The sequence below is a fragment of the Coptis chinensis genome, chromosome 3 (assembly GCF_015680905.1).
Source record: "Coptis chinensis isolate HL-2020 chromosome 3, ASM1568090v1, whole genome shotgun sequence".
In the NCBI taxonomy this organism is placed as follows: Eukaryota; Viridiplantae; Streptophyta; class Magnoliopsida; order Ranunculales; family Ranunculaceae; genus Coptis; species Coptis chinensis.
In genome coordinates this window covers 101188491-101211691 of record NC_141458.1, presented here as the reverse complement: position 1 = coordinate 101211691, position 23201 = coordinate 101188491, and the positions used below count along the sequence as shown (strand labels likewise).

Below are 23201 nucleotides of genomic sequence, written 5' to 3'. Positions count from 1 at the left end.
AATGTTAATCCGGAAGACACGTGTGTCTCTTGTACACGTGTAAGGTGGAGATCGTGAATGAGTGTTGGGCTGGTTATATTATAAGACGTGTGCTGATTGGGTGTTGGCGCGGTCACCCCTATTTCCCGGTGGTGGGAAGTACAAGCAAGATTTTGGTAATGATTACCCCTGGTGGTGACCTTATCCGAGGCGTTCTGTCTATAGCCATGTGCTCGTACCGAGACATCTTTGTTCATACCACCTACCTGAAAGGAGCTACTCACAGATCGGTCTTGGAGGTCGATGCATTGAGTTCGCTGCACCTACGTGTTCTCGAGGGAGCTGCTCACAGTTCGGTCTTGGAGGTCGATGTCCTGAGTTCGCTTACGTTGCACGCGTGCATGATAGGATATCGCTCCCCTACACCGCCCCCTCTCAGTAGAGTGTTTATGCCACATGAAACGTTCTGCTGAGAGAAAAAAATGGAAGAACGTGTGGAACGTGAGCGAGCTGTGGTGGACGATTCGACCAGGACGGCGCAACTTTTGAAGTCATGTAACATGATGATTTGGCGGGAAAGGGAAGTTGTGTCGTAATATGCACGTGACAGAATCGTAGCAGTTGTGGAAAAAACGTGTCGCTGCATTATACGGAACTGCTGAAAAGACAGTACCTTGGAACACGTGTGCGGGCTAGAGCCTAGGCTGTAATCATAACTTCTTGGTAACTGAACGGGCGGTTTATACAAAATCAAATTTGGGACATCGAAAAGGTATTGCGTGTTTTCTTCTTCCGCAAAAACGCAAGCTAGGGTTCCTCAGGTGAGTGCTTCTGCTGCTATTACCTTTCCATTTTCAATTTGCTTTCCTCTCTGTCCAGTGCGCTTTGTTAAGTAGGTAGGTCATCGTAAGGTTATAGGGTTTAAGCTTGAGTAATTGATAGAAAAGACTGGCTATAATGTCTGATTCTGATGATACTCGATCAGAGGAGGTCCGGGAGATATCCTTGAGTTGCAGAGAGTATGAGGATGAAGAAGCAGTGAGTGTTGGCATTGAGGTTGATTTGGATGAAGAGGATAGGGTAGATGAGGGTAATACCCGATCTAGGTCAGAAGGTGGCGTAGCCAGTACGTCAGGTCGAGGGGAGATGTTATCATCAAGCGATGTGCCCCTTAGAAGTGTAAACCGTCGTGCTGCCAACTCGTTCCCCGAACTGAGGACAGCGTATGGGATTAATGTCCCCGACCTGGAGATATACGAACCACGGTTGAGTGAAAATGTTCGTAGTGAGGAGTACAACCCGCCGAATGGTGGAATAATAATCTGTGAGGGCCAGCTAAGAGCGCATATGCAAATACCGTTCTCGAAATTGGTATGTGACTTCTTGGCCCATTGTTGGAAGTCTCCTTGTCAGTTCATTGGGAACACCTGGCAATTGTTTAAGGTGTTTGACCTGTTGAACGCGAGTAGGGAGTACGACATAGGGGTATCCGACATAGTTGAGCATTATGTTGTAAGGCGATCTGGTAATTTGAACTTTAGCTTGCAAACCATGACGACTCGTTCTGCTGTGATCGATGGTGTAAGCAACGAGGCCTGGACAAAGAGGTCGTTGCTGCTAGTTGGCAACTACTGTGCGAACGGGTGTAGATTGCGAACTAAGATTTGTAACATATCCGGTGGGTAGGAATATTTTTCTGTTGGTGTTTTATTTAACAATTGATAGCTGTTCTAACAAGCTCTTGTTTTGCTTTGGCTGTAGAGTTTTCTGTGAAGAAGCGAACTGATCGTGGGGAGATAGAGAGGTTCGCGCGGCTGACTCATGAAGAAAAGCAAGCGAAGTTGCCTGAAGTTGCACACTTCTTTGTGGAGAAGGGTGGGCCTGCGATCTGGGAAAAAAGGAAGGCGCAAAAAGACCGAGCTCGAGGTCAGACAAGGGAAGAAGTGATGGAGACGCGAACGAGTGACTTAGTAACGCGAGAAGAGAGGCAACGGGTTACGGGCGGTCGCGAGGCGACTGCTAGAGGTGGTGCCTCTCGTATTTGGAGGATCGAAGCTTCCATACCGAAGGAGGTTCGATCGATCGCTGTGGAGTTGGAAACGGTGGTTTTCAATCCTCGGCGAGGAGCAGTCGAGGAGAAGAGGCGCGCTGACGCCGGAGCAAACGCATTGTCGAAGTTACGAAAGTAGCGCGACACGCTCTTAGGAGAACTCCCCGCCCGGGCGGTTCGATGGTGGCCCCACCGGGGCTATGGTTTCGCGAATGGAGCGCGACTGAAAGCAAGTCATGGACTTGGCCACATTCGGGCGGGTTCTAGTGCCCACGGGCGTGAACCCAATCCGGCGAAGCGAAAAAGCTCAGCGTAAAGGCGAAGTGGAAAGGTCATTATGGTGGTGGCGACCTACCCTGGGGCGGTTTGTGTTCCCCGATGAGCATGGGGCGAAACGAACCGTGGAAGCCGGTGATTGTAGCCGGATCGAGTAAGATATCGGGTTGCCTGTTAGAACAGATAGCTCTGGATGGCAACCGCAAGGAGCTGGATGAGAAAGGGCTGGCTGATAACCTGAGACGAATAGAAATTGCACAATGATTGGTACGCGTGTCTATCTTCATTTGATGTAATTGTCTTCGTATAGACGCTGTTGTTTTGTGGCTATTAACCATGCGTGTGTATTTGCAACTGGTAAGTGGGTTTCAGAAATTGAAGGAGATTGCCCAGTTCGCGGAGGCAGATAGAGAAATGGTGGTGAAGTCATGTTCGATGAGTGAAGAACGTCCGTGAGGCCTCGAAGATGGAACGCGAGGAACCGGAAGATCTCAAGAAAGCTCATCAAAGCTACCGAAGTTTGGCCAAGATGTTGAAAGACACCGGGAAGCCAAGAGTCGAGGCAAAAACTACTGAGGAGTCAAGAGAACGCCCCGGCAAATAATCGTGGAAATTGTTAGGTTGAATGATTATGCCTTACATTGCAAGAAGGTTGCTCAGGACGCTACCAAAGCCTATGATGTTCTGGATGCAGACTTCGTTGAACTGGAGGCGAACTACAACGCTTTGAAGACAAATAATGTACGCTGTACATCGCATATCGGGGTAGAACAGGTGTTGGGAGGAATGAGTAGTGCTCCTGCTGCTTCAGAGGTCGTGCCTGCGATTGGGATACCGCAAACTGATGCCGCTGCGTCTGATGTGCTGATGAGTTTAGACTTGGATGGAGTTTCTGTAATAGTGACTGGGAGGGAGGCTGAGATTGATGAATCACTCGTGCCCGGAGGGTTAATTGTTGAGCCCAGAGATGGCGAGTTGTAAATTTGTGATGTTAAGCTGTCAGCTTATAGGCTGTGATACAATAGAGCTGGTTTCCTGGGATAACCTGGGCAGTTCGTCTTTTTATTTGTATGCGTCAGTACGATGAATGACCTGGTGCTCCATTCCATGTTAGGGTACTCATGTGAGAATGAATATTGTTTAGCCGGGTTGGATTTCCTGAGTAGTCTCAGCAACCTGGCTAACTTATTATGTTTCTATCTTGCTAAGACAGATCGTTGATTGTGTGTATGCCACGCTTGTCGCTTGTTCCCCTATTATGTGTGAACTGCTTGCTTAACTATAGTTATGTGTGATCACGCTGCGTATAACAAAGAATGGCAGGTACGTTGTAGTGACAACTTCTCTGCGCCTGGCTGGTAAGTTTGCATGAGCGTCTTGTTGTTAAATTACCTGCAGCTCTTAGGTGGTACTCGTAATGAGGCCACCAGGTCGCTGGCCTCGGATTTGTGAAGCAGGTCGAATCGTGTCGTGTTCAGTGTTACTAACGGCAGTGTTCCCTCGCGTGCATGACACGTGGAGGGATACGAGTGGTTCAAAGAAGATAATGATGGCAGGCAGATGGCGTTTGGCGTCTCAAGGTAATTATGAGGCGCTTAGGAAAAGACGTTTCCTATTGAATAAAAACGGCTCATCGAATATCAAAACAAGTATTTGCTTGTTTTCGTGCCAAAGCTTCAGTCTGTCTTCTTGCTCTGCTCGTTTGCTGTGCATCTCCTCCATTGCTGCTTATTCAGGTATGTTCATTCTCTTCTGTGAGTATTCTTTCGTTGAGAAAAGTTTGGGATAAAACTGTAGCTCATGTGACAGTACGTTTGTTTCCTAGGTTTTATCATGGCGAGATGTCATCCATACGCGAGGGGAAAGGACAGCATGAGGGAAACTTCTCCGCTGATAATGGAAAGGATGGAGTTTGAGCCTCACGTGCATGGTGATCGCGGGAAGAGGAAAGCTACTGCTGTAGAGGCAAAGGGTCATAAACGACCTAGGAGGGCTGGACGGGCGTCTGGGCGGCATTGTTTAAATTTAGGTCGCCGCAGCCGGTTAAAGCGACCGGATCGTCACGCTGCGGAGTGTAGCGACCTGAGGCAAGGTCGTCCAATCGCTGGTGAGAGTTCGTCCCCGCGCTGTGGTGATGTGGGGAGCGAGTTCTACTACATGGGGAAGACTGGGAAGAAGCGTATGGTGAAACGCTCAGACTGTAGCTTCCACTCGGCGCCCATAGCGACCAGCGTTCTGAAGGGATCGTACTGGATGGCGACAAGGCAGAGGTGAAGGATGAGGACATGGAGACATTGCTGGGGACGATGGATATGGCCGCTTGTTTGGTAAGTTCATGATGCACTAGGTTGTTATGTCGGTTACCAAGGTAAACTGATTCTTGGAATTCGTTCGTGCAGTTTCTTGCAGGATATGATAAGTTGAAAGAAGTTGTACAAAACACCGAGGCTGATGATAACCCTCACGTCGAGCTGGGGTGTATGCGAGCTGCGTGGGGGGCTGACAAGAGAAAGCTGGAGGTGATGACTACCAAGTACCAGAACGCTACGGCTGAGAATGCTGCGTTAGTGACTGACGTGACGGAGTTAGAAAGGGAATTAGCTGTGGTGACTGCTTATGCTAAGAAATGTCAGAAGGTGGCGCGCAAAGCGAAGAAGGCATATACTGAAGCATGTATCGCCTACGCCGCTCTGGATGAGAAGTACGATGCACTGAAGAAAACGATTGCGAATGATAAACAAGGGCATGAGATGCGTGTGACGTTGAGGTCGGCTCGGCATACTGCTTCGACTAGCGCAGCGCCAGAAGATAAGCATGTCATAAGTGAGATTTGATAAGGTGATCTTGATTTGGCTCTGTCAGCCCTGAGTTGTAAGTTATGTTTACATTTCCCTCTCTTATCAGAGTTTAACAATAGAGTTGTGTTTTCGGGCTTGCCTCGAAAGCGATTCGCCTTTTCCCCCGCAGAGAATTGGTTTCCACGAAAGTGGCAGTTCGCTACTTGGTTAATTTGTGTAATGATTACCGATCTGGATTTTCTGGGTAATCCCAGCAGATCAGTGGATGTAGTTGTTGTTACGAATGGTCATATAATTTTATTGGTGATGTTCCGTATGCATGTTGCCGTGTACTTGTGTGTAACTAGCGTTCTGCGGAGGATTCTAGAAATATGCGTCCCGCCTTGTGGTCAACCCTAGAAATATAGGTCGTCGTCGTGACAGGAATTGGAGAGGCTATGTAGCCTGTGAGCTCCGGAGAGCTGTCTGCTCACGGAGAGCGTTTTCGTTTAGTCGATCCTAGAAATATAGGTCCTCGACGTAACAAGAATTGGAGAGGCGATGTAGCCTGTGAGCTCCAGAGAGCTGTTTGCTCACGGAGAGCGTTCTCGTGTAGTCGATCCTAGAAATATAGGTCCTCGACGTAACAAGAATTGGAGAGGCGATGTAGCCTGTGAGCTCCGCAGAGATGTTTGCTCCGCGGAGAGAGTTCTCGTAGTCGATCCTAGAAATATAGGTCCTCGGCGTAACAAGAATTGGAGAGGCGATGTAGCCCGTGAGCTCCAGAGAGCTGTTTGCTCCGCGGAGGCGTTCTCGTAGTCGATCCTAGAAATATAGGTCCTCGGCGTAACAAGAATTGGAGAGGCGATAGCACTGTGAGCTCCAGAGCTGTTTGCTCACGGAGAGAGCTCTGTGTAGTCGATCCTAGAAATATAGGTCCTCGACGTAACAAGAATTGGAGAGGCGATGTAGCCTGTGAGCTCCAGAGAGCTGTTTGCTCACGGAGAGCGTTCTCGTGTAGTCGATCCTAGAAATATAGGTCCTCGACGTAACAAGAATTTGAGAGGCGATGTAGCCTGTGAGCTCCAGAGAGCTATTTGCTCACGGAGAGCGTTCTCGTTTATGAGAGTTTATGGCGCGTTAAGCGTGAAAGTATACTGGTCGTTCATCAGATGTGAGCTGTAGGACGTTTTGATGCCGATAAATGGAATAACTTATACTAGGTAGCATAAAAATTTAACCTTACATTTACAATGCTTAAAAGAAAATCTACAACAACAAAGGTTTTATTGATAAAATCTTTTCAGCAGATAGGCATTCCATGGGCGAGGTAACAATTTCCCTTCTTGAGTTTTTATCCAGTACGCTCCATTGCCGACAACACATTCTACGATGTACGGTCCTTCCCAATTAGGGGCTAGCTTGGAGTCGTCTTGCGTCTTTTTTAGCACTAGATCGCCAGGTTGGAAAGATCGAGGATGCACTCGTTTATTGTAGGAGTTCTTCAGGGTTTGTTGATAAGATGCGACTCGGATTGTGGCTAAGTCACGCCCGTTCTTGAAAGCAAATCGACCTCTCGTGCTAAAGACGTAATCATTGTGTCCGGTCTCAACGAGCTCGGACCGAGTCGTAGTGACTGTCAGTTCGGTGGGAATGACAGCTTCTGTGCCATAACACAAGGAAAATGGAGATTCGCCAGTACTGGACCGAGCTGTGGTGCGATGAGCCCACAGGATGTTTTCCAATTGGTTTGGCCATTGGCTCTTGTTCTTTTCAATCTTTTTCTTCAAATTTTCTAAGATGGCCTTGTTGCTAGCTTCCGCTTGACCATTACTCTGAGCGTACTGTGGAGTAGAAAATGCATGAACTATCTTCCACTTTGCGAGAAATTCTTTAACGGTTCAGCCTCTGAATTGGGGTCCATTGTCCATGACGAGTGTATGTGGCAACCCAAATCTGGTGATGATATGAGTCTAGATGAAATTTCGGACATGCAATTCTTTGACATGTGCTAAAGGAATGGCCTCGACCCACTTGGTGAAATAGTCGGTTGCCGCTAAGACGAACCGAAAACCAGTGCTTTTCTGGGGGACGAATGGTCCCATAATGTCCATGCCCCACATGTGAAATGGCCATGGGCTTGCTATATTGATCAGCTCGCGTGCGGGCTGAATGATGTTGTGGTCGAACGTTTGACATTTTAAGCACTTGAGAACGTATGCTTTGGCGTCGGTCTGCATACGGGGCCAGAAGTAGCCTTGGGAAATTGCTTTGTGGGCTAAAGAGCGACCTCCGGCATGGTTTCCACATTCTCCCTCATGGATTTCGGCAAATATCAATTGTCCCTGTTCTGGAGTAATACATCGCAAATGCGGTCCACCAGCAGATTTCCTAAATAACTTATCATGTAACACGCAATAACGACGCGCTTTGATATTGGATTTGTCTGGCTTTGGCACGCTCTCCAGGGAGCGTGCCCTGTTGGATGTAGTCCATGATGGGCTGCATCCAGGTCTGGCGCAGCTGATCGTCAGGGAGAGGGAACAGATTGGTTATAACTAGGGCATGTTCGACCTGGTATCCAGGTCGATCGACGACCTCAATGAGGAGTTGTCGTGGAGCACAACTCGGTGTTTGAGTGGCTAGGTAAGCTAGGCTGTCTACGTGACGATTCTCATCACGCAAAAAATTATGTACGGTAGCTTTCTTAAAAGAAGGTAACAAATGATGAACGACCTGAAGATATTTCGGAAGGTTACCTTCCTGAGTAGTGTACTCCTTAGCAATCTGGCGAACGACCAGTTGCGAGTCACTAAAAACTTGGAGCTCTTGCACACCGAGCTGTAGCGCCATATGAAGGCCCATGATCAGCGCTTCGTATTCTGCCTCGTTATTAGAAGATGCGAAGTCGAGTCGAACTGATTTTTCGACCATAACTCCTTCGGGAGACACTAAAACGACCCCGATGTCACTCCCTCCGGGGTTGCTAAAGCCATCTACAAAGAGGGACCAGACTGATTTGACACGCTCTTTGACAACGGCGAACTCCAGGTCGGGTTCCCAGTGTGGGTCTTTAACAGGGAAATCGGCGAGGAAATCGACAACGACTTGACCCTTCTGAGAGATGCGAGGTACAAACTCCATGTGGTGTTCACCGAGCTCCTCGCCCATACGGCCATACGAGTAGTTTTGTTTTCTTTGTGGAGGAGTTTCTTCAGTGGAAGGTCGGTCAGTACGTTGATCGGATGGGCTTGAAAGTACGGCCTGAATTTCCTTGCCGAATACACCAAAGCAAGTACGGCTCGTTCAAGGAAAGAATAGTTCTTCTCAGCTGGCATGAGCGTCTTACTTGTGAAGTATATTGGCTTTTCTGAGTTGTTCTCCTCTTTGAAGAGAACCGAACTGATCGCGAAATCTGATACTGCCAGGTATAGCCCCAGTGTCTCTCCATCTACTGGTGTGGTTAAGACGGGAGGCGTGGTGAGGTATTTTTGAGAGTGGCGAATGCGTGATGGCATTGGTCGTTCCATGAGAACTGCTCGCCTTTCTTGAGGAGTTGTAGGAACGGACGACACTTGTCTGACGCTCTGGATATGAATCGATTAAGTGCAACAACCATGCCTGACAACTTCTGTATCTGCTTCTTGGTCTGTGGATCAGGCATGTCTAAGAACGCTCTGATTTGGTCAGGATTTGCTTCGATCCCGCGTTGTGACACTTGATAACCGAGAAACTTACCAGAGGACGCTCCAAAGAGGCATTTCTCTGGGTTCAACTTCATTCGAGCGCGGCGCAATCTGGAGAAGGCTTGCTCAAGGTGAGTAATATGGTTGACTGCTTTTTTGCTCTTGACGACCATGTCGTCGATGTAAACTTCCATGGTTTCTCCTAACATGTCTTGGAACATGTCAGTTACGAGACGCTGATATGTCGCTCCAGCGTTCTTAAGGCCGAACGGGAGGACGTTATAACAATAAATTCCTTGTTCAGTAATGAATGAGGTCTTCTCTTGATCTTCCTCCGCGAGTGGGATTTGATTGTATCCGCTATATGCATCCATAAAGGAAAGCAGTTCATGTTCGCAAGTCTGATCGACCAGTCGGTCAATGCGTGGTAGGGGAAAACTATCTTTCGGTGTTTCTTTATTGACATTCGTGAAATCGACGCATAGGCAAACTGTTCCATTCTTTTTGGGGACCGCCACGATGTTAGCGACCCAATCGGGGTAGTCCACCTTTCTGATGAACCCGACTTGCTTGAGTTTGTCGACTTCATCATTAATGGCTTTTTGAAAATGCAGAGATAATCAACGAGGCCGCTGGCGAATTGGCTTAGCATTAGGACGTACATTTAATCAATGACACGCTACATTAGGATCTATACCGGGCACATCAATATACGACCAAGCAAAATATCTTTATTCATAGCCAGAAAGTTTACAAGTTGAGCCTTGAGTGTAGGGTCAAGGTTTGCCCCTACATATACAAACTTGGGGTCACTATCAGTTCCTAAGTTTACTCGCTCTCTGTCGACCTGTTGAGATGCTGACTTAGGCGGCGACGCTTCTTCGCGTGGTGGCACTTCAACGACCTGAGGGAGAGTGCATTTGTGCGTCCGAACTGGATCGGCAGCTGTGGTGACGAGAACAGGAACTGGAATAGTTTCTGTGGTCATACTCGGAGGGGCTGGAGTGACCGCCGGCAGGAAGACTTGTGATGTAACACGTGCCTGTGAATCCATTTGGTTGCTAACGGGTGTGACAACAATAGCAGAGAGGTCTTCTGGGGGCGTGACTGCGGCATTAATACCAACTAAGGCGACTTTGGGCATCCGTTCTGATGAAACGGCAACGGCTGGATTGACCTCTGGAGTGTAAGTGGATGACTTCCTCTTCTTACTGGAGCCCCCAGCGTGTTGTTTTGATGCGTTGGCTCTGACCTCTGCAACCAGGTCGTTGGCCATTGTATAACTGATGGGTTCACTACCTGTGTGGAGTGGTGTACTGTCGGTCTTTCCTGCTGACAAGATTTGGTTACAATGATATGCTTCCAGTTGATTGCTTCTCAGCTCCATCATCCCTCCTCGGGGCGGAAGCGGAGAACTTGATGCAACGTCGATGGTACAACTTGCATTTGGTGGATCCATCGTCGACCTAAGATGGCATTATAGGACGGCGATGTCCAGGACGTTGAAGCCAGATGCGGTGACTTTGTCCTCTTTAGATCCCAATCGATCTTTGGAAGGATGATATCACCGGTAGGTCGGCTCTGGAACCAGTGAACCCATAAAGGGGGGCAATCGGGTCTATCAGAACTGACTTGGGTAAACTCATTTCTTGGAGAGTGTGGTAAAATAAAACGTCGCAGGAACTCCCCGGGTCGATCAAGACGCGCTTGACGGTCCAGTCGCTGATCTTGACGTGGACGACTAATGCATCATTGTGAGGAAGACAGACCTTGTTGAGGTCGGTCTCTGTGAAAATGATATCTCCTGAATGGCGACCTGAGTGGCGTGGAGCATGTGCTGCTTGGGAAGTAAAGTGATATACTTCTTGAAGAGCGCCAACACGACGTCTTTTCTCTCTAGATGAAGTAACTGAATCATCGGGGAAAGTAATCATGTGAATTGTTCGGGCATTGTCACGATCGGAGGAGTGTTGTCTTCGCTCGTGACGAGAACGATCTTGGGGACGACCTCTATTGTGGGGGCGAACTTGAAAGTCTTGATGGTGACGGCGATGTGGAGATCGACTACGTCCTCGGCGAGGTGGAGAGTGACTGCGCACTCGGCGAGGTGGGGATCGACTGTGCACTCAGTGAGCCATGAGCTTATGACGCAAATCACCGTCAGAAATGTTGGTGCAATGTTTAATGTGACCAGCTTCGACAAGATCTTTAAGATAGTGCTTAAGCCCCTAGCATGCATTGGTTTCATGACATTTGGCTTTGTGGAATGCGCAATATGGCTTGTCAGGTCGATCTACTGGCTGCTTCACATCGGGGCGGAAGTACGAGGCTCGCTGGATCTTGTCTAGGATGTAACTAGGAGAGCGTGTCAAGACAGTGAACTTTCTATTGTTATCTTGTCGGGTTCTTGCCTTTGGTGCCCGCGACCTGGATCGCGGTTTGGCACACGGGGACTTATCAGAGATCGCTGCTACCTTTTGGTTTTCGGCTAACCCATTGAACTGCAAACTTTCTTGCAACTTGATATACTTGTCAACCCGAGCGTACAGTTCGGATAGCGTTTCGGGGCGTTCCTTCATCAGCGATCTGGAGAGGTCGGTATTGCGCACTCGACAGGCGTTTGAAAATGCCAGTGTGGCAAAAGACTATTTCAGTCCGCTTTCCATACACCTGTTATGGTCTTGAACCGCCCTAAGAATTGGCGAATGGTCTCGTCTAAGAATTGGCGAATGGTCTCGTCTTCTCTGAATGATATCTGAAATAGCGAATCAAGATCTGCCTTTTTACGCCTGTTATGCACGTATTGGCTGGCAAACAGGTCGGTAAGCTGCTCAAAAGTTTTAATAGAATCAGGCTCGAGAGAGAAGAACCAATCAAGTGCGCCATCCTTGAGGCTGGCCGGAAATAATCGACAGTGAAGATGATCATACTCAGAAGAACTATAGAGGGCCAAACTTTGAATGTATCGAGCCACATGTTGACCGGGACAGGTGCTGCCATCATACATGGGGAAACGTGGCTGGATAAAATCTCGAGGAGAAGATTTACTGAGAACGTCAGCACTGAACGGGGACGCGCGGTATGTCTTGAGCATCTTTTGCACAATGTGGGTGGCATCTTTTTTTACTGCACTCTGGTATATCCTGTGTGATAATTCGTTAATCTGCTGATTAACCTCATTGATGTCGTTTTCAGCAACATTACCGACTTGTTGCTGTTGATAAGTGTCAACTTGGGCCCGTAAAGTAGCATTTTCTTGCCGGAGCAAAGAAATGCTTTCGTTTGTTACACCTAGTTGTTCGGCAAGGTGTTGAACCTGAGCTTCGAGGCTGACCATGCTTCGTGGGCTTGAGAATTGCAAATTTTTAGATTAGGGTAACGTGATTTCTCAAGTAATCGAAACCACAAACGGCGCCAATGTAAAGGTGGGTTTTGGTTTTCCTTGTTGATTGAGTGAGGTGAGGGAAGAGAGTTGAGATTTTTTGGAGGGACCGGAGTTCGCCAGGCGAGTGAAGCCTACGATCCTCTTTTGGTTTTCCTTTTCTGGGGGAGAGAGGAATCAGGTCCGATGTAGTTCAAACAGGTGATATTTATAGGCTTAAGGAAATGTTAATCCGGAAGACACGTGTGTCTCTTGTACACGTGTAAGGTGGAGATCGTGAATGAGTGTTGGGCTGGTTATATTATAAGACGTGTGCTGATTGGGTGTTGGCGCGGTCACCCCTATTTCCCGGTGGTGGGAAGTACAAGCAAGATTTTGGTAATGATTACCCCTGGTGGTGACCTTATCCGAGGCGTTCTGTCTATAGTCATGTGCTCGTACCGAGACATCTTTCTTCGTACCACCTACCTGAAAGGAGCTACTCACAGATCGGTCTTGGAGGTCGATGCACTGAGTTCGCTGCACCTGCGTGTTCTCGAGGGAGCTGCTCACAGTTCGGTCTTGGAGGTCGATGTCCTGAGTTCGCTTATGTTGCACGCGTGCATGGTAGGATATCGCTCCCCTACAAGCTTTGTGACAGCAGAGATAGTTATACCTTCTCCATCTCGTATTGATCAGCAGGGAGACAACGTTGGTGGGAACCCTTGTCGTGAGAATATATGTGACCACAACTTGAATTTGAATGTACGTGGTTCACACCACCCTACACCCTCAATCGTTCTCTCTTTTCTCTCCACACCCAAATATCAATTTTTTTCTCTCCCCACCCCCAAATCCACTTATTTTTTGCTAGATCCGCTTCCGGTGAGCAATGAAGAAGAAAAAGAAAAAGAAAGACTCCTCCTTTTCTCTTTTTCTTTAATGTTCTTTAGTTTAAAATCCCAGATCTATTGTTCTAACAGTTTTTTGAGAGATTTTGAAAAGAGTTTTGCTCACACAACTCTTCTCCTTTTGGATCTCTCATATGTTTTGAATAGCTTTGGCTTTTGGTTGTTTAGATTTGGTACTCTTTGCAGCAGTTTGAAGTCAACTCCCAAGAGTTTGATTTTTCATTTTCGTCATTGGAAGCAAGTTGTGTATGGGTTGTGTTTGCTGAGTTACCCCTATCATTTCCTATTGTTCAAATCTCGGGTTTCGTCTCCTCCACTCCTAACGCGATGGTGTATAGATACCTTGGTAAGGATTAATGTCAGGCCACTACTGCGCCGTAGTAGTGCACTTGGTGGGACACTTCCTTTTGGAAGTGTTAATCTGACGATTTGGACCTTCAGGTCTTGGTTTGTGACCTTTGGGTCTTTGTTTCGGAAAATATGGGTTGGAGTTTTGTGCATTGGAGGGATGAGAGTGTTGATTGCAAGGTGGATACAGATAATGCATTTCAACCCTGATGGTGGCGGATTGGAGATGATGCTTTTAGGAGAAGTTTACTTGGGTTCACTTTTAATGTACTTGTTATGTTATTTGTTCCCTGTAATCTGCTGGCTTATTTGCTTGTTGTATTTGTTGTACTAGTTCATGAATAAAAAGTTTGTTTTATCAAAAAAAAAAAAAAAAAATGTACGTGGTTCTACTTTGACTTGTGGGAATCAGATAATGGACAAAAGCTTATGTACGTGGGTTACACGCTAGAGATTTAAGGGACAAACTAGCTTTCAAACCCGTCCTACGAACGGGTACCGTTATATTAAATTATTCAAAAAAATATTTGAACTATGTATATAAATCTATTTATGAGATATGAATATTACATTGGTCACTCATCCAAATTTCTTACAACATGAAAATCACACTCCATAAAATAATAATAATAATAATAATAATAACAACGCACTTTTATAAAAACCCTTCGAGTTCTTTTTGTTGTTTAATAATAGAAGTTTGATAAAAAAAAATTTGTGAGAATGCCCAATGAGGCGAAATTCATATTGAATATACTTGAATAACAAGTCATTCCCAATTATATACTTGTTGAGACATTTCCGCTACACATAAAACAACAATGTTTTGAGGTTAGTTCAATGTATTAGCATTTAATTTCTGATTTTCCGTTAAATATTTTTTGAGATCAGTTCATTGCATTTGTATCCAGTTTTGATTTTCTGTTAATTCATTTTTGAGGTTAGTTCAATGCAATTACATCCAGTTTCTGATTTCCTATTTTTCAATTTTTGTTAATTATTCTTTGAGGTTAGTTCCATAAATTTGCAGTTAGTTTTGGATTGCGTATTAATAACTCTATGAGGTTAAATCAATGTATTTGCATTCAATTTCTTATTTCAAGTTAATTATTATTTGAGTTTAATGCTAAGGGAGTTTGAACCTTGGGTAGGAGCAAAAGGTTATTGTGTAATAGCCACTCGGGTTGTAATACTGATTGTGTAATAAGGGAGTAGCTTATATATATTATAGTCTTTTAATATATGTTTCAACCCACTGGTTGGACCATTAACCCACTGGTTGGACCGTTAACCCATTGACCCGGTCCTCTTACCGGGTTGAGGTCCGGGTTGGGTTTGATAACATTGGTAATTTGATCTATTGCCGAAATTTTGGTTCGATATATTGAGGTAAAAAGAAAAATCTTACTAGAGATATCAGGACATATCGGTCAAAATATATCGGAAGTATCGATATCAGGCCCTTGCCATCAGGCCATCAGGGTTTTGGGTGAACAAAAGGCTGCTACTGCTCTTTACTAATCTGTAAGTTCCAACTAATAGATTATTTTCTCTACAATGTTTAATCATTTTGTTTGTCGAAATCTTATAACTAGAGTCAGAACTGTTCGAAATTCAAGAATCAGTACCACGACCCGTTGTTGAATTGTTATTATTTGCTTTTTCCAAACCCAGCACCCACCAGATTCATCTCTAGTAGGGCAGGGATCGGGTCGGATATTGCTATATCCGAATCTGAATCCGAATAGTTTCATAATATCCGAATCCGAATCCGAATCCGAACCCGATTATATCCGAAATTTAATATCCGAACCCGACCCGAACCCGACCAAACCCGATCGGATAACACTAAAAATTCAAAAAAAGCCTAAAAATTATATCCGAACCCGAACCGACATACTCGAACCCGACCCGATTACATAAACGGATATAAAAATCAACCTGAACCCGATGCATTCGGTAATCGGGTGGGGTCGAATTCGGGTCTACCCGATCCGATTCCCTGCCCTAATCTCTAGTCTCAGTCCAAAACCAAATGTCGCCGTGGATTACCTTATAAACTCATGTGGCTTAACCCCAGAATCAGCTCTCAAAGTTTCCAAACACATTGTGCTCGATAAATCCACAACAACTAGACCCGACTCAGTTTTGACTCTCTTCAAAACCCATGGCTTTACTGATGCCCACATTTCCAAAATCATCACAACCGAACCTAGACTTCTCCTAGCTTCTCCTGAGAATAGGTTAATACCAAAGCTTGAATATTACAATAGCATTGGAATTTCAGGACCCAATCTGGGTAAACTCATCTCTAAGGACATACGTTTCTTGGCGAGAAGCTTAGAGAAGTATATAGTCCCTTCCATCAATTTCCTTAGAAGCTTTGTTCCCACTGATGTTGGCATTGCCGTCATTCTTAATCGATTAAAGTGGTCCACTGGTATACAACGCAAAATGGCACATAACATTGCACTCCTGCTAGATCATGGTATTCCCAAATCACATATCTCAATGTTGATGGTGGCAAACCCCCAAACTCTATGTTCTGAACTCCACAAGCTTAATGAAGTCGTGTTACAACTCAAGAAAATGGGTTTTAGTCCTTCAAGTAAGATGTTCACTATTGGATTCCGTGTGCTTATTGGGTTTAAGAAGTCTACATGGGACGCAAAATTGGAGGTTTATAAGAGTTTTGGCTGGTCAGAGGATGAGGTTCTTTGTGTGTTCAAGAAGCAACCCCTCATTATGGCTGCTTCAGTGAAGAAGATCAATGCAGCACTGGATTTTTTCATGAATACCCTTAATTGGACTACAGATGATTTTTCCAGGAACCCATTATCTATCACTTTCAGCTTGGAAAAGAGACTCATTCCTAGATGCTATGTTCTTCTGATTCTTTTCTCAAAGGGTCTGATAAGTAGGAATTGTATTGGCCGAGCATTAAGAGTAGCTGAAGAGGTGTTCTTGACAAAGTACGTCATCAAGTTTCATCACGTGGAACCCAAACTCTTGGAGGGGTACCGAAGTGAGATGGGTACGCAAGGTTCGAAGACTTCTTCCAAACAAGGATCTGAGATTGAGGAATTATAGATTGTTACTTCAAAGTAGGTGATGAAATGCAGATACTTTTTAAGTTTGATTAGTTCTATAAACATGTGCCTCTATATGTATTTCTATCATCTCATGTTTCTAAGAAGTGAGTTTCAAAATTTAATCACCTGGAACTGATTTTCACAACCATGTTCCCCATCTTAAACTGGAGTGTTATCTGGGAATTATATTTGGTGCATAGATCCAGTAATCACTCTGAAATATTTCCTTTATCATTTGTTCTGCTTGGTAATTAGTTCATAACTTCATATATGGGGATAAGGTGTGGGTAGGAAGTCTTCATAATGTTCTCACTCGTACAAGATGTTTAGATGCCTTTCTGCCTTTTGTTTCTCTGCATGTGTTTATTATTTTCTAATTTTCATCAGTCCTCATTTCTTTCACTCAATCACAAAACAACGAATTCTTCTCCTCTTCCATATTTTACATCCTAAGCTGTAGCTATATGTCCTTTGAACTAGCCTTTTACCTGATTGTTACAAGGAATTATCAATGTTCCTTAAATTTCATTTCTTTGTTTGCAGAAGTGTTTTAATAAATGTTAGAGATTCACTAACTATTACCAAATTGAATTTGTTGCAGAACCCACCTCTCATTAATGTGGATTATCCCCAGAATCAGCTCTCAAAGCTTCCGAAAATATTGTACTTTAAATTCACTAGTAAACCTGACTTAGTCATCTCCCTCTTCAAATCTCATGGTATAATTCAATCCCACATTTCAACACTTATTATAAAACTCCCCTTAGTGCTCTTATCCGATCCTAAAATTTAGCGACCTTGGGATTTCTGGACGCAATCTGGGAAAATTTATCTCGTCCGAAACAAGTGTCTTGACAAGAAGTTTAGATTAACAAATTATTCCTACGGTGAATTTAGGGCGCCAGCTATAGTTCAGTAATGATGTCAATAATTTTTTCTTTGCCTAATTGGTTCTACTAGCTGAAGAATCTAAAAACCTTGATCACTCGTTCAACTCATTCCAAGGTCCAATTCCTACAACTTTTGGGGCTATTGCTTGAAGGAATTAGCCCTCACTTCCAATCATCTGAATGGATCCATTCCCACATCTCTCAGAGAATTGTCAGTGGTCTAATTCTTTCAACACTTGGTATACTTTCTTTACTAATTAAAGTGCTAGATCTCAGCTATAACTAACTGATCAGTGGAATTCCCAATTCTTTTGGGAGACTATCAAACTTGGCACAACTAGATCTCAGTTGGAATAAGCTAAGTGGTCAGATTCCCACGCAGTTTGGAACACTGTCAAATATGAGACAACTAGATCTCAGTAGCAATCAACTGAATGGGACCGTCCCTGAAAGTCTAGGACAACTCATAGCGTTAGCAGGGTTTGATTTATCAAACAATTTACTCGAAGGTGTTGTATATGTGCTGCACTTGGAAAAACTCTCCGAACTGGAATTGTTATTCTTGAGCCTAAACTCTCTCTTTGAATATTACATCCCGTTTAGGATACCTCCTTTTCAACTCAAAGCGATTGGAATGAGTTCTTGTGGAGTAGGACCTCAATTTCCAGAGTGGCTTCAAACACAAAAGCATTTGACTACATTGATTATGTCAAATGCAAGTATCTCAGACTCGATCCCAAGTTGGTTTCAGAACCTTTCATCCACTCTGTCCTACATAGATCTCTCCAGTAACCAAATTCATGGTGAGGTGCCTAACTTTATAAGATGCAGCTGATATATCTCAATGTCTGAAAAAACCATTTGTCTGGAAATCTCCCTGAATGTTTAGGTCCGTCACAAGGATTGTCGGTGATAAACTTGTAATCCAACAAATTATCTGGAACCATTCCAGGTTCTATTGGTGAACTATCATCACAACACTACGCTTAAGCAACAATTTTTTTCATGGACAGCTATCTTCGGCTTTACAGTACTGCACAAGTTTGTCTATTCTTGACCTTAGTGAGAACTCACTGTTTGGGAAGATTCCTACCTGGATTGGAGGAGAACTATCATCTCTGAAGATTTTGAGGTTAAGATCGAACATGTTAAATGGTAGTATTCCTCCAGATATAATTGACCTTGCACGTAATAATCTATCTGGAATCATCCCACAATGTATTGGAAATTTTAGTGGCATGCTTGTTGTCAAACAGAAGTTTTTAAGGAGGCGAAGAATTCAGGGGATACACCAACAAATTGAATCAGGTACTCAAAGGTAGAGAATTTGAGTATAACAACTTACTAACACTTCTAGTCAACATATTGACCTATCAAGTAATAATTTGGTTGGTCGTATTCCCGAAGAGCTGACAAGGCTTTCTGGATTGATTGGTTTGAATCTATCTGAAAATCACTTGAAGGGAACAACCCCAGAAGATCGGACAGATGAAGACATTATTGGATTCACTTGATTTCTCCGTAAACACTCTTTCGGGAACAATTCCACAAAGCATTTCGTTGTTGTCGAGTCTAAGTCACCTCAACTTATGATACAACAAGTGAATAAATTCGATGGCAATGTGAAACACTTTATTGATGATTCGGAGAGGAGTAAACAATCTATAGAAAAACATATAATAACAATTTATTGATAGTACTTGCGAAGGTGCTGCGCGTTCCATGGTTTGACAAGAACGTCCCTATCAATAGTGCATAGATATTAAAAACCAATTCGACCAAACTTATTGATGATGTCCCAGTTGGTCCCAAGCTTGCCGTTGGGCTCTGGGATCTCTCGCAAAACTAGATCTCCTGTTCTTAAGGATCGAATTCGGACTCTCTTGTCGTATGATCTCTTCATAATTTGCTGGTTAGCAGCTAAGCAAAGTGCGACACCTTCACTTTTCATCTAGGAGATCCATTTCTCTGCATAACAACTCCTCATTATCGTCCGTGTGCATAAAATCTGACGTCTGAGTGGGAGCTACCAGCCTTAAGGTATGACAGCTTGATTCCGGTTCCGTAGGTCGGGTCGAAAAAATGGATTCACCAAATGACCGTATGGGTGTAGTTCAAGATGCCCATAGGACCTTAGGCGCTTCCTCAACCCATAAACCTTTCGGGTCGTCGTCTAATTTATGCTTCATGTTATCCAAGATGACCCTGTTAGAGGCTTCAGCCTAGCCATTGCCTTGTGGGTACCTTGGAGTTGAGAACAGATGGATAATGTGAAACTCCTCACAGAGTTCAGCGACCAATCCTCCAGCGAACTGTTGCCCATTATCTGAGATGATAACTTTGGATATGCCGAATTTGCAGACAATGTTGTTCCAAATGAACTTTCTGACATCATGTTCTCAAATGAAGACAAGGGGAACTGCTTCTATCCACTTGGTGAAGTAATCCGTTGCAACTAGTAGGAATCGGACATTACCAGGAGCAGGTGGTAGAGGTCCTACGATGTCAGTTCCCCACTGTGCAAATGGCCATAGACTGGCCAATGGGTGCAGTTTTGTTGCTGGAGGATGGATTAGTGAAGCATATCGTTGACATTTTTTACATTTGCGGGCAAAAACCTGTGCATCTTTTTACATATAAGGCCAAAAGTACCCTTGCCTTAGGATCTTGAGAGCTAGTATTCTGCCCCGAGCATAGTTGCCACAAATTTCTTCATAAACTTCTCGCATAACCTGTTCAGCGAGGTATGGGGAGAGACATCTAAGATGAGGTCCCAAAAAAGACTTCTTGCACAGATCGTCTCCAACGAGGGTGAATCTTTGTATCTTTGCAAGCAGACGCCTTGCTACGTTCTTATCTTCAGGGAGTGTTCCGTCTTTGAGGTAGGACTTATATGAATCCATCCAACTTGGACTAATGGGTGGAACAACACAAACTGTTGTGACTGGGATCTGAATGCTAGATTTCTCCTGGAAATTTATAGGGATGGAATATGACTCACTGTTACCCAGCATTAAGGCAACATATGCCAAATCATCTGCGTGTCAATTTTCAGATCGAGGCAGCTGATAGAACTGAATGCTCTCAAAGTTTTCTTGGAGACCACTTACCAGTTCTAGGTATTTGGCCATTCGTTCGTCCCTGGCCTCATATCCTCCATTAACTTGGAACACAACTAGCTATGAGTCACTAAAAACTATGAGGTGTGTTAGGCCCAGGTTTAGGGCCATTATGAGGCCAGCAAGTGTCGCCTCATACTCTGCCTCATTGTTAGAGGCGTTCCAACCCAATCGGATGGATTTCTCCAACCGCATATTGTCGAGAGTAACTAACACAGCTCCAACTCCTGCACCTCAGTCATTTGAAGATCCATCCACAAACAACCGCCATCCGGACCTCGACTCCCATGGGTCGGGACGGGAGTTTGGAGATTCAGGTAGGATGTCATCATCAAAATTGGGAGTGGTTGAATCGTACCCAGTGTAGGTCATTGGGAAATCTCCCAAGAATTCTGCTAGTGCCTGCCCCTTCTCTGAGATTCAGGGGACGTAAATAATATAATATTCTGACAGTTGCACAGACCATTGAGCTAGCGTTCTTGACCTGTTTGGTCGTTCCAGAACTGATTGCAGTTGGTACTCTATGATCACTCTGATTGTGTGGGACTGGAAGTACGGTCATAATTTCTCTGCGGCAAAAACAAGTGCTAAAACGACTCTTTCGAGTTTAGGGTACCTTGTTTCTACTGGTAGGAGCGTCCGACTCAAGAAATAGACATATTTTTCAACCTTCTTTCCATCCACGCGTATCAGTATCCACGCATATCAGTACTGAACTGATGCCGTAGTCAGATGAACAGAGATAAAGACCCAGGACTTCTCCCTCACCAGGCTTTGAACGTATTAGAGGTGCCCCCAGGTATGTTTTGAGTTGATCGAATGCCTTTTGGCACTCTTCTGTCCATGCAAAGGAGGTGTTCTTTCGTAGTAACTGAAAGATGGGCTTACAGTTATCTGAACTCTTGGAGATGAACTTGTTTAGAGCTGCTAACCTACCTGTAACTTTTTGAACCTCTTTCATGTTTTTAGGTGAGGGCATTTCTATGAGCGCTCGGATCTGATATGGGTTCGCCTCAATCCTTCTCTTAGTTACCAGGTACCCTAAAAGCTTTCCTGATGATACAACAAAAGCACATTTTGCAGGGTTGAGCTTCATGCGATATTATCAAAGAACGTCAAATGCACGTTTCAAGTGGGAGAGATGGTCATTTCAGACTCTTGATCAAGAGGTTGTCCACATACACTTCCACAATGTCGCCTATTAAACCTTCGAACATCTTGTTTACCAAACACTGGTATATGGCTAGAAACACTAGAGTTTGATTTTTCGCTGTGTTGGCTTACAACTTCAATTGTTGAAAAGATCCTAAATGCAATTATACTAGAAAGCAATAAAACTAAACTAATTATGATGCAACTAAACTAAGAATGAAATAAAAAGAATGAAGATTTGACTAACCTAGATGGTAGATCTTGTCTTCGAGATGTCCTTCAAGCTTCTCTCTTTCTCAAAAGGATGGATAATGCGGCTAAAATTACCTTAAGATCCGAACTTCTAATCTTGAAAGAAAATGTTAAACATAAACAACTTAAAACGCGGTAGCAATTTCCTTTACACTTCCTTTTTTTTTTTTTTGGTATATGGATGATGTAGATAGATGATGGTCGTTGAACAAAAAGAAGCGTGTATCAAAACCTAATTATCCCTCAATAAGTAAAGGATGAGTAGGGTATCGTTCCACTTCTAAGTGTATGTTTGTATGAAGGACAGGACTGGAAAGGGGGTTTGAGGGATTAAAAACTATGATTATAGATATTGTAGATTCTAATGCTAAACTAAACTAAACTAACTAAACTTATACTAAAGCTAAGAATTGGAAATAAGGAGAGAATATGAGAGAGATAGATTCAAGAGATTCAAATCCACCAATGCTTTTGATTCAATGATCTTTTGCTTCATGTTGTTCTCCCAAGTAGACAACAATCGGGCAATCGAAATGGAAGTCTGATGCCTTTTGGGTGAAACATCGTTAAACAATTAACTCTACTTAAGGTTGTTCCTATGTTCATGTTACTAGTATCTTATTTCCTTTTATGTGAGCTTGGGCAGCTATTCAATGAATCACCATCTAAGGCAAACACAAGGAATACTTCCCTTACTCTAAAACACTACACAATTAGAAGAAAAGTAGAGAATAATAAGTATAATATTCAATTACAATAAATAAAACTCTATTCTAGCATTATATTCAATTGCAATAAATAAAAGCATATTACTAGCAAATATTCAATTGCAATAAATAAAACCCTAAACTAGCATGATATTCAATTGTAATAAATAAAACCTTTAATCTATACTTCCATCCCCTCGGTGTGGGCAATGAAACTAATAACTAAAAACATAAAGAACTAACCTGATTGAAGAATCATTAAACCTTAAGAATCATTAAACCTTCATCTCCTCCCCCTTGAAGGAGAAGATTAGCCTTCCATATAGAAGGAAGAACACGAAGAATCGAGAAGAAGAAGAGTTGAAGAACATAAAACTAGAAAGACTAATTTATTAAGACTCTGCCTTCAAGTTCCTCGAGACAAGAATATAAGTGAATTGGCCAATTACATGAGGCACTTAGGTCCTCTATTTATAGGGGTTACAATGAGCTCTAGAAGCATTCCAAACCGTCATTTGTTTCCTAATACAAATAGACTTCTTCGAGTCCAACTTCATGTCCAAAACCGAGAAGGAATTGGCTACATGTCGATTCATGCATC

The 23201-nt window shown here is 44.0% G+C and overlaps 2 protein-coding genes across 2 annotated transcripts; both read left to right on the top strand.

Annotated features, from left to right (window-relative positions):
• The first annotated feature begins 15842 nt into the window (after nucleotides 1-15842).
• Nucleotides 15843-16478, top strand: LOC147512198 (uncharacterized). The gene has a single exon (XM_086598681.1). It carries the CDS (start codon nucleotides 15843-15845, stop codon nucleotides 16476-16478), a length of 636 nt encoding a protein of 211 aa, XP_086454807.1.
• A 952-nt stretch (nucleotides 16479-17430) lies between these two features.
• On the top strand, nucleotides 17431-18963 carry LOC147512197 (receptor-like protein EIX2). The gene is made up of 3 exons (XM_086598680.1): nucleotides 17431-18178; nucleotides 18384-18688; nucleotides 18834-18963. The coding sequence occupies exons 1-3, from the start codon at nucleotides 17771-17773 to the stop codon at nucleotides 18961-18963; spliced, it is 843 nt and encodes a 280-aa protein (XP_086454806.1). The 5' UTR covers nucleotides 17431-17770.
• The last annotated feature ends 4238 nt before the right edge of the window (nucleotides 18964-23201 follow it).

Bases quoted from the DNA above. Each gene is read 5' to 3' on its own strand.
- LOC147512198 (XM_086598681.1), top strand. From the start codon at position 15,843: ATGGCACATAACATTGCACTCCTGCTAGATCATGGTATTCCCAAATCA.
- LOC147512197 (XM_086598680.1), top strand. From the start codon at position 17,771: ATGAGACAACTAGATCTCAGTAGCAATCAACTGAATGGGACCGTCCCT. The intron at 18,179-18,383 runs GTGCCTAACTTT...TTTCATGGACAG, and splicing joins GTAACCAAATTCATGGTGAG to CTATCTTCGGCTTTACAGTA. The intron at 18,689-18,833 runs GTAGAGAATTTG...AATCACTTGAAG, and splicing joins ATTGAATCAGGTACTCAAAG to GGAACAACCCCAGAAGATCG.